This window comes from Anomalospiza imberbis, chromosome 6 (assembly GCF_031753505.1).
Source record: "Anomalospiza imberbis isolate Cuckoo-Finch-1a 21T00152 chromosome 6, ASM3175350v1, whole genome shotgun sequence".
Lineage (NCBI taxonomy): Eukaryota > Metazoa > Chordata > Aves > Passeriformes > Viduidae > Anomalospiza > Anomalospiza imberbis.
Genome location: NC_089686.1, coordinates 58,111,454 through 58,127,055, shown reverse-complemented (window position 1 = coordinate 58,127,055; position 15,602 = coordinate 58,111,454). Strand labels below are relative to the sequence as shown.

The 15,602-nt window shown below is 44.9% G+C and overlaps 1 protein-coding gene across 4 annotated transcripts in view; it reads left to right on the top strand.

Moving 5' to 3' along the window:
• Nucleotides 1-13,446: 13,446 nt before the first annotated feature.
• The window catches only part of GALNT18 (polypeptide N-acetylgalactosaminyltransferase 18), a 205,595-nt gene continuing 203,439 nt past the window's right edge, over nucleotides 13,447-15,602 (top strand). Inside the window, exons 1-2 of one of the 4 annotated variants that reach the window (XM_068194651.1) lie at nucleotides 13,447-13,747; nucleotides 13,890-14,155. In XM_068194651.1, the coding sequence (XP_068050752.1) occupies nucleotides 13,921-14,155 (235 nt within the window). In that variant the 5' untranslated portion in view covers nucleotides 13,447-13,747; nucleotides 13,890-13,920. The remainder of the gene's footprint in view (nucleotides 13,748-13,889; nucleotides 14,156-15,602) is intronic. The other 3 variants (XM_068194650.1, XM_068194649.1, XM_068194648.1) reach the window with 3 other exon arrangements.

Here is a 15,602-nt window from a genome sequence, read left to right as displayed (position 1 = left end):
ACCAAACTCACCTTATTGCTGTATGATGAGTGTTTCCAGTGCCATTTAATTATTAGAATGTGTCAGAGTGCACTTACAAGCATGAAAACTTCTACTGATAGAAATGGTAAATGATGAGCTTGCTCAGAGTTTGCATAGCAATCAGGAGGTCCTGTTTAATGAAAATCCCACTGGAAATAACTCCCAAATTATGCCTACCTGATTTTCCTATAATCAAAATTTGCAACTGGAATTAGTAGTGCTCTTAACAGCTAGCAATGTGTTCTGCAGCCTGGTGTCACTGAGTTCTATTTCAGAGTAATATTATTTGACTGATGAGTCATCCTCAAAACACAGCATTGCATTGAAATAAAGCTTGGAATGTGATAGATAAATCTAAGTTAAAACTGGTGGAAATTGCTTGAGCAGGAGGAAGAATTACATTGAAACATGTGTGGGGGTCCCCCCCCGCCCCCCAAGTCTTTTACAGCAAGAAGCAAAATAAATTAGTATCACCAGGAAATAAACATCAGATTAGATGTTTCTCTTTGGTCCTACCTGTGGTACTTCCTTCCCCTTAGAGCAAAGACCAAAGTATAGAGTTGTATCTTGTGCCACAGGTGAACGCTTAGTACTAAATGTATCATTTTCATTGTACCTTGTTTTTTCCCTTTGCTTACAGGTTGTTTTCCTATCTTTTCCCAAAAACCTCCACCTTCAGTCTACCCTTTCCTCTTTCAATTTCACTGCAAAAGGTTACAATCTTGTTTTTGTGGGTTGCTTACCATACAAATCAGTATGTGATCCTGGTTCTGCGTCATTTTTTCCTGAGAGACTTGAGCTGAGAAGTCCAGATGCAGGAGGAGGACCCGCCGAAAACTGACATCAGTTCTCAGAGTTAAAAACTTTGTTTCTGAAACATTTGCAGCAGAACCTTCTAGCACCCTGGTGAAAGACACAGAAGCTTGTTGAGGCAGGCCCTGCAGGGGAAAGCGTGAGGTTGCTGTAAATAACAGGAGCCTTGGGCAGAATTTCTGTTGCTAAAATAATTGTATTATTTACAATCTACAGAGAAACAGTGTCTGCTGCGATTCCCACACTATACAGTCTATAATGCACGTTTTTATCAACAACTAGGTAGAAACACCATCCGAGTAACATTTAGTGAAATTTGTGTTTAGCACAGTGCTGTTCATAGATGTCAGACTGCAGTTGCCTGAAGACGTATGTCAGCTACACTATTCTGCTGATGGCTGAAGATTTCATCTCTCCTAGTCGGAATGTTTTTGGCAAGAGGCCAGTGGAATGTAATCCTATAGAGGAAATTATCTAACAACACCAAGGCCATAAAACTGGGTAGGTGAAAATGAGCAACTGAGATGTTCTGAGGAAGAGGCGTGGTACAATATAAACAGATTGTGCCTTACTCTAAAACCCATGTGGTCTTGTAACTTTTTTGAACTGTGTAGGTTCAATGGGATAAAATAGGACTCCTGAATATCTTTTATTCATGAAATTTCCATTGTAAAGCCACCCTGCAGGGGACTTTAAAATTTAAATATGTGGTGTTTAGTAGTTCAATAACAGTAAGAATTCCAAGAGTTTTCTTGAGCTCACACATTCTGTTCTAGACTCCAGGACCCAGTCATGTGTTTAAAGAAGATTTCTGTGGGGCAGAAGAGACCGTTCCAGCAATTATAAAGCAAATAGCATAAAGAACAGGAAGGTAAACTGGAATATCTACATAGGGCAATTCAGCTCCATGTTTCTTTAGATGATCGTGAAGTTTTGCTGCCTGGTGGTTATTATTCTGTGAGTGAACATGCTGTGTGTTGAACATAGAGAGGCGAACAGAAATTCATGCCCTTTCCTGTCTTGAACTGTATAAAAGCAGGTGATTTTATTTTAAAAAAAGTATATTCCTTAGTGTGCAGGCTACTTAAGACAAAAAAAGGAATAAACAATTCTGTGTTTTTTCTTTTTATAAGTCATTTAAGCTTATGCTTTGAAATATTCTCCCCTGGAGTTCTACCCAAGTCAAGGCATACCTAGAAATTTGTGAATTCTGAGTGGGGTGATCTCCACTTGCTAGTATCATACTGGTTTTTGAAGAAACTCTTGGCTCTCATCCAAGGCTTCCTCTGTGGGCTTCCTTTTCTATTCCTGTGATAACTTCTATAAGCATCTCTCTTTATTTTGTAAACAAAAGGAAAGTCTTTTGGTATGTTGGTGCAGGAGTGCTGGTGTGGAGCTCCTGTGCAAACCCATGAATCGCTGCCTCCCATCTCATGTGGAACAGCAAAAGATCACGGCAACGTATGGAAAACCTGAGCTTTATTGAACTTTAAGACTCTTAAAAGCTACAACTAACGGCGGGAAAAACTACTAGGACCCCATTGCCTAACAACCGTCAACTTTCTTAAACTTGAAAAACTACAATTTCTAAGTAAAAACTTTCCTAAAAACGACAACTAAAAATGAGGGGCTTTAGCACAGCTATGCTCGGGAAGGTCCCAGTGCCTGGTGTCGGCACTGGTCATGCATTCCCTCCCACGTGCCACTAGCCCAGAGCGGGGCTGGAGCCTGAGAGACATATTCGAGGGGAGAAGCGGATTCTCCTCCTCTTCCAAATGCCACATCTCCTTTGGCTCCTCTCTCTCGGCAGTGCCTTGTGCGCAGAGCGGTGCTGCAGACACAGCTCCACCAGGGCACGGTTGTCCCTGAGCAGCCGCGGCAGCTGCTGGTGGAAGCAGCGGCCCTGGCAGCAATTCCCTGCGGAGGCTGAGGGGCTGCGGCGCTTCTCCTGCCAGACACAGAACGAGGAGGGCAGGCCATGAGCCCCGTGGCTCTGGCTACGGCCTCTGCGGGAGAGACGCACGCCCGGCTGGGCTGGCCCAGGCAGAGGCTGCAGGAGCAAGAGGTGCGCCCGCGGCTCCCTGGCGCTCGGTGTGGGCCCCATTGCTGCCCAGGGGCTGAGCTCCCTCTGCCTCGGGGCCCTGGCCACAGGTGTGGGCAGGAGGCCCAGGAGCCCCGGGGCATGCCCAGCTTTGCTGCCCGTGCCGGCTCTCAGGCCTCGCCAGTCACCACCTTGGCCCAAGGCTTCGTGGGCTCCTGCCTCCACCTGCCCGAACCCGTCCCTCATCTCTCCCCGGCGTCTCCTGAGCCTCCTGCCGAGCCAGCGTGCCAGGAACATGGCACTTAGCATCATGTTCAGGGCTGAGCAGGTACAAGTGAGCAGCTGCAGGCCACCCCAGGGGTGGGCTCTGGGACCGTGAGCTGCTGACCTGCCGGCAGCAAAGGAGGCTGTGCCATTGAGAGCTGCTCAACCCTTAGGACATTCAGAGGGGCTCCTCTCCTGATTCTTTCTATCTGTCCATTAAAGAAGAAAGCAGCAGCTCAGGAAAGACCTGCTGGTTCATGTCACAGACAATTGGTGCAAGAGGAAAGGTCAAGAAATAGAGCAGGAAAAAGACTGAGGCTGGAAAGAAGATGATTTGTTCTGGAAGAGCTTTTCAGGAAGCACAGCCTTTCCTTTGAAGATGCACTTGGAGCAGCACACGCAAGGCACTTCTAGGCTGGGGCGTCTGTGGCAGCAGGACAATCTGCAGGCCACCTCCAGTCCTAGATCCCTCAAAGCAGAGGAGAATGGAACTCCAAAATAACAGAAATTGCATGTTAGTTCTACAATGTTATACATGCATAGAGAATAACTGCAGAGAGAGAATGAGCATATGTAGTCAGCTGACACACTTCTTAAGAAATATTTTAGGTGTGGAACATACACTTAGACATAGCTCCACACACTCAGTATCTTCCCGAGATAAATCATGTATACAGAATGCAGCAAATAGAGGAGTATTAAATCCCAGTGATATTTGTACCTGGAGTTGGGATTTAGATTCCAGTAGTTTTGGGCCAAGATCTTGGAATTGGTGCTCAGTGAAGTATGGCCCTGCCTGAGGCTGCCCAGCAATGGCAGTGATGTGCCTAGTGCTTGTGGCAGCAACTGCTGGAGCAAGTGTTGCTGGCACAGGAGGAGCCCTGAGCTGGACACAGAGCCCAGTAGGAAGGATAGAGCTGCCCAAGGCTGGGGCTGTATGGAGGACATCCTATGTTTGAGGCACTGAGCCAGGAACGGAGCAGGCTATGGAGCTCTGGGAAACTGTATGAAGAGAGGCTGAGGGCGCTTGGTCTGTTCCACTGGAGGAGAGGAAACTGAGGGGAGACCTCATTGTATGTTTAAGTTTTTCTTAAATTCTGTAGCAACTTGAGGCCAAACTAATCCACAAAACCGTGAGGTAAAGGGGCATAGTCAGTTGACCTTGGCTGGATGCCAGGTGCTCACTAAGTCGCTCTATCACTCCCTTTCCCAACTGGGACAGGGGAGAGAGTAAGATGAAGGATAACCAGCAGGGTGAGATAAGGCAGTTTTATTAGAGAAAGAAAGCAATAAGCAAGAATCTGTGCGTGCATAGATTAATGAAACAAAGGTTAATCTCTACTTCCCATTGGCAGTGATGTTTGGACCTTTCCCAGGAAGTAGAGCCCCAGCAAGCATAATGGTTTCTCCGGGAGGCAAAGGTTGAGGAATCACGAATGCCCCCTCTTCCTCCTCTCTCCCATAGCTTATATATCTGCGCAGAAGTCATAGGGTATGGAATATCCCTTTGGCTAATTTGGGTCAGCACTGTTTGCAGTAGCCAAAACACTGGTCTGTTATCCACACCTGTCCAGCTACTAATGCAAAGCACAGCACTGCACTGTGAGGGCTGTGAACTTTACCTCAGACCTAGTACAAGGGGTTCTATTAATCTAAACTGTCAGCATTACAAGACCATTCCCTCTGCAGTTCATCAGAGAACTCTGCAGCAGGGCACAGGTGTTTTGTTAGACATTCTTGGAGCAGTGTGATATATTCCAGGCCAAACCAAATAAAACATTCAGTCTCCTCTCATACTGTGAGAGCTGTTAAAATACCAAGCTGGACTGGAAGCTTTCTTGCTGTGGAGTCAGTTTTGTTTGAAAATGGTACAAGGGCTTTCTTTTGTGTTTCAGGGTGGTGTTGTTGGTTGTGGTTTTTATGCAGCGAACAGATCAGAGAAAAGATAACTTCTGGATGTCACCAAATTCTTTAAAAACCAACCAAACAAAAACACATCCAAAGCCTTTTCATCTACCTAAGGGAAAGAATTAATTACTAACATACTCTAGGTATTTTAAGGTGAATTGTTCATTTGATTAAGCTGTGGCTGCAGTATCTGATGAAAGGTGTCATACAGAAAATCATTCCAGCAGTCTCAAATTGTAGAAACTCATGTTTCAGCTAAATTACATATTTGGATGTAAATTTGGCAAAAGAGCATTAACAGAGGTTTTTGTGCATTTTTCTAACCACTGGCTGAAGGACAGCTGGCCAAATCTCATCTTTAAAATGATCTGGATAATGTTGATTGGGAAATGGAAGAGTTAAACCAGTTAAATTGATTTCACCAGCACTGTCCTTCAATGGTGTCCATCCTACCTTATATTAAACTAGTAAAGCAGAATCATACCATTTTTTATATTTCTGGTTGAACAACAAACAGAAACTACAGAAGTAATTAGCTCTTTCTAACCATCAATTTGAATTAAAAAGGACAATTACTTTTATGTTCCATTTTCTCTGATCTCTATTTTGAATTTACAGTCACTTCTGAGGCTCTACCTTTCTAATCCTCAGTAGTGGTTTCATTAACTCCCTTTACTCTGGCATAATGCTCTTGAATGCTTCAGTGTCAATTCCTCTGAAACAGTATGAAGATCCAAGCCTTCAGCAAAGAAAGAATTTGGAAGAAATAAACACCCCCTGTCTTTCAGGAATGGGAGAAGGAGTATTGAAGATTCTTAGGCTTCTTTTAAGGAATTTCTGTCTAGAAAAGTAATTATCTAATGAGGAATGGAAGGAAGTCACTTTCCACCTATTTACGGACTTCTTTCTTTTTTGAGACATCAGAGAACATGGATAATGATGACAGTTGATGCTGGATTTAATTGATACTTGGGCTGCAAATCCTTCAGAGGAGTTTGTTCTCCATTATGCTTAAGGAGAAGCTCCATTCATGCATTAAACACTGATTAAGACAGAAAGGACAAAGAATAGGCAGCAATCATAAGTTTCCAAAGAGAAGACAGTCATGAGCAGTGGAGGTTGGGATCTGCATTGTTCAGCATATGTAGATGTGATCAGACAAGCATGTAAATAGTGAGGGTACCATAGCCTTAGTAACTTCTAAAGCCAGCTGCAAAAGGTGGAAGAAGACATAACCCTGAATGACAAGTTGATGAAACAGCAAAATTACAAAAATTAATTGAAGTATGGAGTTCCTGTCATGTGAGAAGGGGCTGCATATATGAGACTCACATTGGCCAAGAGCTGTCTAAGAAGGGGGTCTGTGATAGGCCCACACAATATGTTCATGTTTCTTTGGAATATGAGAAAGTACCAGTTCAGAACTTTGTGAATTTGTGATTGCTTGCACAGCTAGTGTAAGCAATCACTTGCAACCATTGACACAGACAGCCTTCAAGACATTAAATTTGTTGAAGCTTTTCCAGGCAAAGCCTGGCAAGAGGACTATTATTGTCCCTTAATATTCAGAGCCTGACAGTATTTGGAAATAGGATATTTGGCTGCCTCAGTTCTTGTTTGACGTAGTACAATGATTTGTATTACTGTAGTTAAAGATAGAAATAAAAGAGCAGTGAGGAATTGTTTGAAAAAGCCAAGATTTCTAGATGTCAAAAAGTATTTTGCATTTACTCTTTTTTTTTTTTTTAAATCTGAATATAGAATGATTCAGAGATTGAGTGGGCTGCAATCTCTGGAAATCTGTTTCAAATGTTCCCAAAGTTTAACACCCCAAAATGAAGAGACTTAAAGTTGCTTAGGGACAATGTTGTCATTGGAGGTGTAAGGTGTAGACATATGATAGCTTTGAGGAGGACAGAACATAATGCTTCTCTGAGAAACTGAAGACATGCCACTCACAAAGGACCATATGTTGCATCTTTTACTCTTGCTGTTGAATTGCTGGTCACACATGAGTCACTTGAGATGGATTAACTGATAGTTTTGAGGCAAAAAAAACCAGTGCAGTGTAATGCTGCCAGAAAAAACTAAATTACACCAGTGCATAAAAGTAGCTAATACAGCAGCATAGCAGAGATCAATTACAGTATGAAGTGATTTTTGATGGTTTTGATAGAAAAAACATTTTGGAAAGACAAATTCATGGATGACACTAAGTTGGGTGGGAGTGTTGATCTGCTGGAGGGAGGAAGGCCCTGCAGAGGGATCTGGAAAGGGTGGAGGGATGGGCTGAGGCCAGTGGTGTGAGATTCAACAAGTCCAAGCACCAGGTCCTGTTCTTGGGTCACAACAATCCCATGCACTGCTACAGGCTGGGGGAAGAGGGCTGAGTAGAGCCCTATGGAAAAGGACCTGGGGTGCTGGTCAAGAGCTGCTGAAAATGAGCCAGGGTGTGCCCAGGTGGAGAGTGACACCCTGGCCTGTACCAGCAATAGTGTGGCCAGCAGGAGCAGGGCAGTGGCTGTCCCCCTGTACTGGGCACTGCTGAGGCCACGCCTCGAGTGCTGTGTCCTGTTCTGGGGTCCCTCAGTTCCAGAAGGACATTGAGGGGCTGGAGCGGGTCCAGAGAAGGGCAATGGAGCCGGAGGTTCTGGAGGGTAAAAGCCCTGTGAGAAGCAGTTGAGGGAGCTGGGGGTGTTCAGCCTGGAGAAAAGGAGGCTCAGGGGAGACCTTGCCACTCTCTAAGCTGCCTGACAGGATGGTGGAGCCAGGTGGGGATCGACCTCCTCCCAGGCAAGCAGTGACAGATGAGAGGACACAGCCTCAAGCTGCATCAGGTTGGACATGAGGAGGAATTTCTTCACTGAAAGGGTGATTAGACTGTGGAAGGGGCTGCCCAGGGACGTGAGGGAATCCCTTTCCCTGCAGGTGTTCAAGAAAGAGCTGGACATGGCGCTTGGTGCTGTGGCCTAGTTGACATGGTGCTGTTCAGTCAAAGGCTGGAATAGACGATCTCAAAGGTCTTTTCCAACCTCCATGCTTCTGTGATTCATGGATGTAAGAGTGCCACTGGATGTCTCTGTGCTCAACATTAATTCACTCTCCTCCTCCGGAGGCTGCAGCGGCCATGTGGAGCTGAGTTTCGCTGTAGATGGTGCTTTGCTGAGCAGTCTTTGTAAAGCAGTGAAAAATTATGAGTCCTGCATGACCTAAATGAACTGGTGATTGCTAAAAATGTTACAAAAGGTGATGTGTAACAGAACTAGTGTAAACGTAAATGTAGAGATTTTTAAATGAGGAACGGAAAAGATGACCGGAAATAGTAGTAAAGGGACAAAGCAGATATGGACCCAAAGAAGGCAAGAGAGAGACAAAGAAAAATGCCAGAGGAATAAGGATGATGAGAATGTGTCCCAGCATAACAAGGAAAAGTAGTTTTTGTTTTTCTTTTGTCTTCCTCCATCCTACTTTTCATTAATTCAGCTTTTTTCCAAGTTTTCTTCCTTTCTTTTTGGTTTGCATTCAGTTCCTATCCATTATCTTACAACATCCACTTACTAAATCCCTTACTCCAAAACCCAGCTTCAGGAAATGCGAAGGTATCTTTGCAATTCCTGCATATGTTTTTTAATGGTTTAATAGAAGTTTAAGATCAGTTTAAAATTAGTGTTAGTGATGACTAGGGGCAATAGATTCCAAAGATCATCAGATCACTTCCCTGGGGACTGAACCACCTGACCTTTATCTTCAAAATAGAAAAAGCTGCCTCTTTTCAGGAGCTAAACCCCAGTCTTATATTTTGAATTGTTGGGAAGATCTCATCTACAGAAGGGGCAATCTCTGCTTGAGATGTACAGGTGTGTGCAGGCTCAGACATCAGAGCTTCCAAAAAAATTACCTTCCCAGAGTAATTCAGATTTTCCTAAATTTATTTAGTCATCTCTCTCCACAGTGTAAAATGCTGTGTTGCTTAGTGACTGTCTTTGGAATTTTTTATCACCTTTCCAAACAAAAGATGTGATAACCATGGGAGAGAGGGAAGAAATAATAGAAGAAAATCTCCTCAGACTAGATAATAATGAAGATTATATCTCCACAAACTAATAGGATTTCAGCTAAGAATCTGAATAGAATGTGATAAAAATAAAGTTTAAAAGTTAAGCTTTTCCACTGATTTCTAACAAGGTGTAAGAAACTCGTTCGTATAAAATGGGTTAAGTATTTTTGGTTCTGATGTTTCAAACACCATCTTACACGTAAAAACGCTTTAACCCGCATCAAAATGCTGCAATAAAAATACAGTTCTTAAACATTTCACTTCCATGAACTGTAATGATAAGAAATACTAACTGAATTACTTATAGGTCACTTTACAGCTGCCACTTACCTTGCACTATTTACTAGTTTGTGAGGTTAATTTTTCCTCAGCACCGTTTGAAATGGTGCCCTATTACAGCAGTGTAGCTGGGGGAGGTCCACATTAAAGCCTGTAATACATACCTGTTTTAAGAAATGTGAAATAATTACCTGAAATAATTTGCACACCATGACATAGCACAGCAGTATCAGGACAAGGATAAAATCAGGACACATATTTTAATAACCTGCACAGTAGATTGTATGGCCTTAAGCTTAAATACCTGAAGCAGAAAACACCATTTTCATTTAAGCGAAAATATTTCATAGACCTTGTGTTCCCCTATAATTTAAATGTTCAAAAAAGAAACATTTCAGGGTTTTACCACCTAATTTTCTCCCTGACTATAATGTGAGGCTGGCAGCATTTCTATTCTCCTATTGTTCCTTTTCCTGTTTTTGTTCCCATTAAATTATTAAAGTGGACTGCTTATGTATTTATGTAATATGTCACACAAAGGGGTCTCATCTGGATTGCAATACTAAACAATACATCAAAATTACAAAGCCAATTTCTAAATGGCATATACTTAGATACCTCCAAGTTTATATAAACCCATAAAAGAAGACTTTTAAAGAGACCTGTCTAGAATATTATTACCAGAGGCATGAAAGCAAGAGCTTTTTTTTTTTGTGTATCAAAGCATCTGGAAGTTTTGCTATGAAGTTGTTTTTAAGAGTAGCTTCAGTAAAATCAAGGCTCAAGTTAGGAGACAGAAGTGCAGCTTTGGCAGTAAAAGAATGTGGTTATAAATGAAAATATATTTTAAACATGATCAGAGAGCTGATGGGAACAAAAGGCTAAATAACTATTAATAGTTACTGTAGGTTAATCAATTATCTACTTTTGTAAGCAACCTATTAAGGCTGTGAGACACATTATCCATCTTTTTCCGAATGTTTGTATCACTTGTGGATGTGCTTACAGTCATTAGTAACAAGTACTGTTCATATTTGTTTATAAAAGGAGTTAGTGCTTCATTTTTTATATATTTCCATGGAAATTATGACTTATTTATGCTTGTTACTCATCCCTTACCTGGACTGATTTCAGATAAGTTGTGCTTTACAGAATTTACAGAATTTTACAGAATTTTCTAGGCTGGAAGAGACCTTTAAGATCATCGAGTCCAACCCATGTTCTAACACCTCAACTAGATCATGGCACCAAGTGCCACATCCAGTCTTTTTTTAAATACATCCAGGGATGTTGACTCCACCACCTCCCTGGGCAGATGATTCCAGTATTTGACCACTCTTTCTGTGAAAAACTTCTTCCTTAAGTCTAGCCTGTATCTCCCTTGGCGCAGCTTGCGACTGTGTCCTCTTGTTCTATCTCTTGTTGCCCGGAGAAAGAGACCGACCCCCAGCTCACCACAGCCACCCTTCAGGAAGTTGAAGAGAGCGATAAGGTCACCTCTGAGTCTCCTTTTCTCCAGGCTAAACAACCCCAGCTCCCTCAGTCGTTCCTCATATGGCTTGTGTTCCAAGCCCCTCACCAGCCTCGTTGCTCTCCTTTGGACACGCTCAAGCATCTCAACGTTCCTCCTAAACTGAGGGGCCCAGAACTGGACACAGTACTCAAGGTGTGGCCTCACCAGTACCAAGTACAGGGGAAGAGTGATCACCCTGCTCCTGCTGGCCACACTATTCCTGATACTGGCCAGGATGCCATTGGCCTTCTTGGCCACCTGGGCACACTGGTGGCTCATGTTCAGCCGGCTGTCAACCAGCACCCCCAGGTCCCTTTCCACCCGAGCACTGTCCAGCCACACCGTTCCCAGCCTATAGCATTGCAGGGGGTTATTGTGGCCAAAGTGTAGGACTCTGCACTTGGACTTACTGAACTTCATCCTATTAGATTCTGCCCATCCATCCAACCGTTCCAAGTCCCTCTGCAAAGCCCTTCATCCCTCTAACAGATCGACACACGCTCCCAGCTTAGTGTCATCTGCAAATTTACTAATGAAAGACTCTAAACCCTCATCCATATCATCAATAAAAACATTGAACAGAACTGGCCCTAGCACAGACCCCTGAGGGACACCACTGGTGACTGGCCGCCAGCTGGATGCAGCACCATTCACGACCACTCTCTGGGCCCGGCCATGCAGCCAGTTCCTAACCCAGCACGGAGTGCTCCTGTCCAAGCCACGGGCTGCCAGCTTATCTAGGAGTATGCTGTGGGAGGCAGATTAAATTGAGAAGTCCCAGGCTAAGTCCTGGCTTCTGCTTAAATTGCTGAAGAATTCGTAGTTTGTGACTGCAGGCAGGGTTTACAAAGATTAGAGGAAGTCTAGGTAACACTATTATTAAAGGCTTCAGCTGTAGCACTCAGCTGCTACCAGAAGCAAAGCTGAACACTGAAGTGTTACACAAAGATAGGAAACAGGAAAATAAATGATGGTGTAGACACACATTTATTGCAGACCAAGTGGATTAAGTGACTTACAGGGTGGAACTGTTCTAATCTATTCTGTCAGTGGTTTGTCTTTTACAAAGCTTGAACTTGTTCATTGACTGCTTTGTCCTGCAAACTTCCCTGTATTATTGAAAATATTTTTCCTTAAAATGGAAATATTGTATTCTCATTCAAATACCTTGTGTTATATATTCTAATTTCCAAGGGAGTTCTCTTGGGCTCGGCTCTTCTAGTGTTACCACAGGGGAGGTGCTTTTAAAATGGGCAAAAATTCAGTTTGTTTTCAGAGAGGCTCAGAAAGAAGACTGAGGGGGCAGTTTGTTTTTTCAGCTTTGTTGGCAGAGTTGACTGTAGCTTCTGTTGGTGCTGGTTTGTATGTGTCTGAGTACTCGTCATTTTTACTGTTTCTATGGAGTACCAACTGATGGAAAGGAAGAAGTCATTCTGCCTTTTGGCAAGACAGTTGTCTGCCTTCTCTCTTGAATACTGAGTCTTGCTTGCAATGTCTTTAAAAATAGCAACCCGTAGATCTAAGACAAATAATCTGCTTTTATTTCTCTTAAGATGTTGCAATGTACATTGGAGCTGTTGAAGGGTTTGAACACTCACATGTTTATGCTTCAGAGTAATAAGTCCTGGTACCTTGCTGGGCTTTCTGCACACTGGTGGCACGATCAGTTCTGGAGCATGACTACAGAGTGCAGTCAATCCACAACATTTGATATTCTTGCTTTCCTTGGATAAGTATTTAAAATAATTTTAGAATGTTAATTAACATATGCCTCATTGTATCTAATGCTGGATGTGCTGGTTACATTTCTGTCTTGAAGCTATCAAAAGAAAATGATCTCATATAGTACAAAAGTCCCTATTTAATAGGAATGGAAAAGATTCATCATGTGCCTTCTCTCAAATCCATGAGATTTCATATTGGGAGGAATTTGCCTTTTTAATGTGTTTTCAAAAATAATGTAAAATGTGAGGTGAAGAGAGAAAAGCAGCACGGGTATGCTGAACTAAATTGTGAGTTACTGATCCTGCCCCTGATACTGAAGCTAATTCTGGATGCTCTCGGATAGAGCGTATCCCTACGGAGGTGGGGGAGGCGATGAACGGATGGATACAGGGCTCGGCGGTGCGGATGCGAGCAACCACTCGGTATTCTCAGCCCAACCTCGGCGGGGAGCGGGCACGCCAGGAGGCTCAAAGCCAAACACATCGCAGTGGTGGGTGGTCGCTGGGAGCCGAGAGCTCCGCTGAGCCCGAGGCACGTCTCTGGTTTCAGGCAGATGGACGCCTCTGGGTGCGAGCGGCGGCACCGCTGCTCTCGCAGCCCCGCCGCGCAGCGAACGGCACCGGCGGCTGCCGCCTCTGCTTTTCCCGGCTGGAGATCCTCCGCAGCCAGCCCCCGGCACGGCAGGGAGGGAGGGAGGGAAGGCGGCAGGCAGGCAGCGAGGGAGGCGCCGGGCTGGCCCCCAGCGCCGCTCGAGGAGCAGGTGGGTCCCGCCGCATCCCCGCCCCGCGCCCCCGCGCAGCGCCGCTGCCATTGGAGCCGGGCGCTGTCAGTCCCGGGCGAGCCCCGCTCCCCGGCAGGCTTCTCCCAGGGCTGGGGCGCCGCCGCGGCCGGTCGAAGATGGGAAGCGGCGTCGGAGGGAACAAAGTTTGCCACGCTCGGGCGCTGGGCTGCCGGCGTCCGTGATGCCCGGGGCGGGGGGCGGTGCCTGAAGGCAGCGGGCAGCCGGGCGGCTGGCACGCCTCGCTGTCTGCTGTCGGCACTGCCATCGCAAACTTTCAGCTATTTTCATGTACTCAAAGCCAGGATTCTAATTATCAGCCCTCCCCGCCCCCACCTCTCCTTCTAGGTAGGCGATAAGTATTTTTCATTCTGTGGATTAGAGAACTTTTTGCATGGAAATTTACTGACTTCGGAGTGGTCTCCGTTTCGGGGAAAGGGGGGAAAGGATTTATGTTCATCGCAGCTTATTTTTGTTTTGTGGATTACAGGATTTCTGGAGCTATATGGAGGGATCTCAGGATGGTGTGCACCAGGAAAACCAAAACTTTAGTGTCCACTTGCGTGATTTTGAGTGGAATGACTAACATCGTCTGCCTGCTGTACGTGGGCTGGGTCACCAACTACATTGCCAGTGTTTATGTGAAAGTGCAGGAGCCGGTCTCAGAAAAAAAGTTAGAGGAAGACAAAGGGGACACTTTAAGGATTATAGAAAGGCTGGACCATTTGGAAAATGTCATCAAGCAGCACATCCAAGGTACCAGCGCATCCCCGCTTGCTCGCCCTCCTCTCCCCTCTCCGCCCGCCGTGCGCAGCTCCATCCCCGCCCGCTGTGTGTGTGCTGTGTGTGCGTCTGTCGTGTCTGTCTGTCGTGTCTGTCTGTCGTGTCTGTCGCGATCTGCGGAGCCATGGCCAGCTCGGAAGAGCCGGGCCGGGGGCAGCGTGCGGGATCGCCGGAGGAGCCCTCCCGGAGCCCGGCCGGGCAGCGCCGGAGCCGGGGAGCCCTGTGGGAGCCGCCCCCACCCGCGGGGCTCGGCCGGGGGCTGGAACCAACCTCAGCTCCCTGCCTGCCTGTGCGTTCTCCAAGTAGGGGTCCGCGGGGAGGGCTCGGAGCCAAGACCCGCTTCCCATCTTGCTGTTTTCGTGTTGTTTTTTTTTTTTTTTTTTTTTTTTTTTTTTTTTTTTTTTTTGGTTTGTTTTTTCTTTTGGTTTGTTTTTTTTGTTGTTTGTTTGTTTTTAATTTCTATTTGTGATTTTTCAAAATGGTTTGCTGCTAGTGGAATTCTTGTTCTCCTCCCCCTTTAAGCCTGGCTCTGCTAATCCGTGCTGAGTCTCTGTGTTCCTTGGGATGATGAAGGTTTTCCCTTAGTGCCGCTGTAGTGCCGGGAGCCTCTTGGGATTGTAACCTCTCTTTATGTAATGCCTTTTAATTTGATCGCCTTTTCATGGGTTCCCTGGGAGAAGGGTTGAAGTGGGAAGGCACTGAGAGAGAATACGATTATTTCCTGTGAGTTTGGGATTTTACATGACTTATGATTTACTGGGGAATCATTAGTGTCTTCCTTTATGCTTTCATCATCTGCATGGCATCATACCATGCACTCTCTCAGCCTGCTAAGTGAATTGGAAGGTAAGGAGGCTTGGGGGCAGTGAGAACCTGTACAAAATGTAGAGGAACCATCTTTCTCTACTTCTGCATAACCTCCACCAAATACTCAAACCCCAATTCTAGTCTTTCCTACACCTGAAAAAGAATAGACCGTGTGATTAAGGATACCTATCACCAGTGCAAAAAATCTTGCTCACTTCCAAGTAGCTTTGACCAGCTGGTCTTCTGCGAATATGAAGCAAATGGAGCGAGCAGAGTGGGTAGCCCCATTTGTGTTGGGCCTCCCTGCTTGTCAACACACATAACTTTGTAGTGCTACTAAAGCCCAGCTACTTTGCTTGGTGTTAATGTTTTTCTAAATATGTCATATCATCATTCATTTGGTGTATGCACTCATTTCTCAGATAGTCTTGTCATCTTGCTCAGAGGAGTAAAATGCTGCTTTTTATAATTCCCCCCCCCCCCCTTTCTTCTCTGGAGAATGGGTTATAGCAGCTTCTTCAAGTTTTAAGTTCTATCTTACAGTCCTTAAGTTTTTCTTGATTCCTGAAATGGGTTTTTAAAAGGAAATGTATTCTTGTCTGTGTGCCAGTGG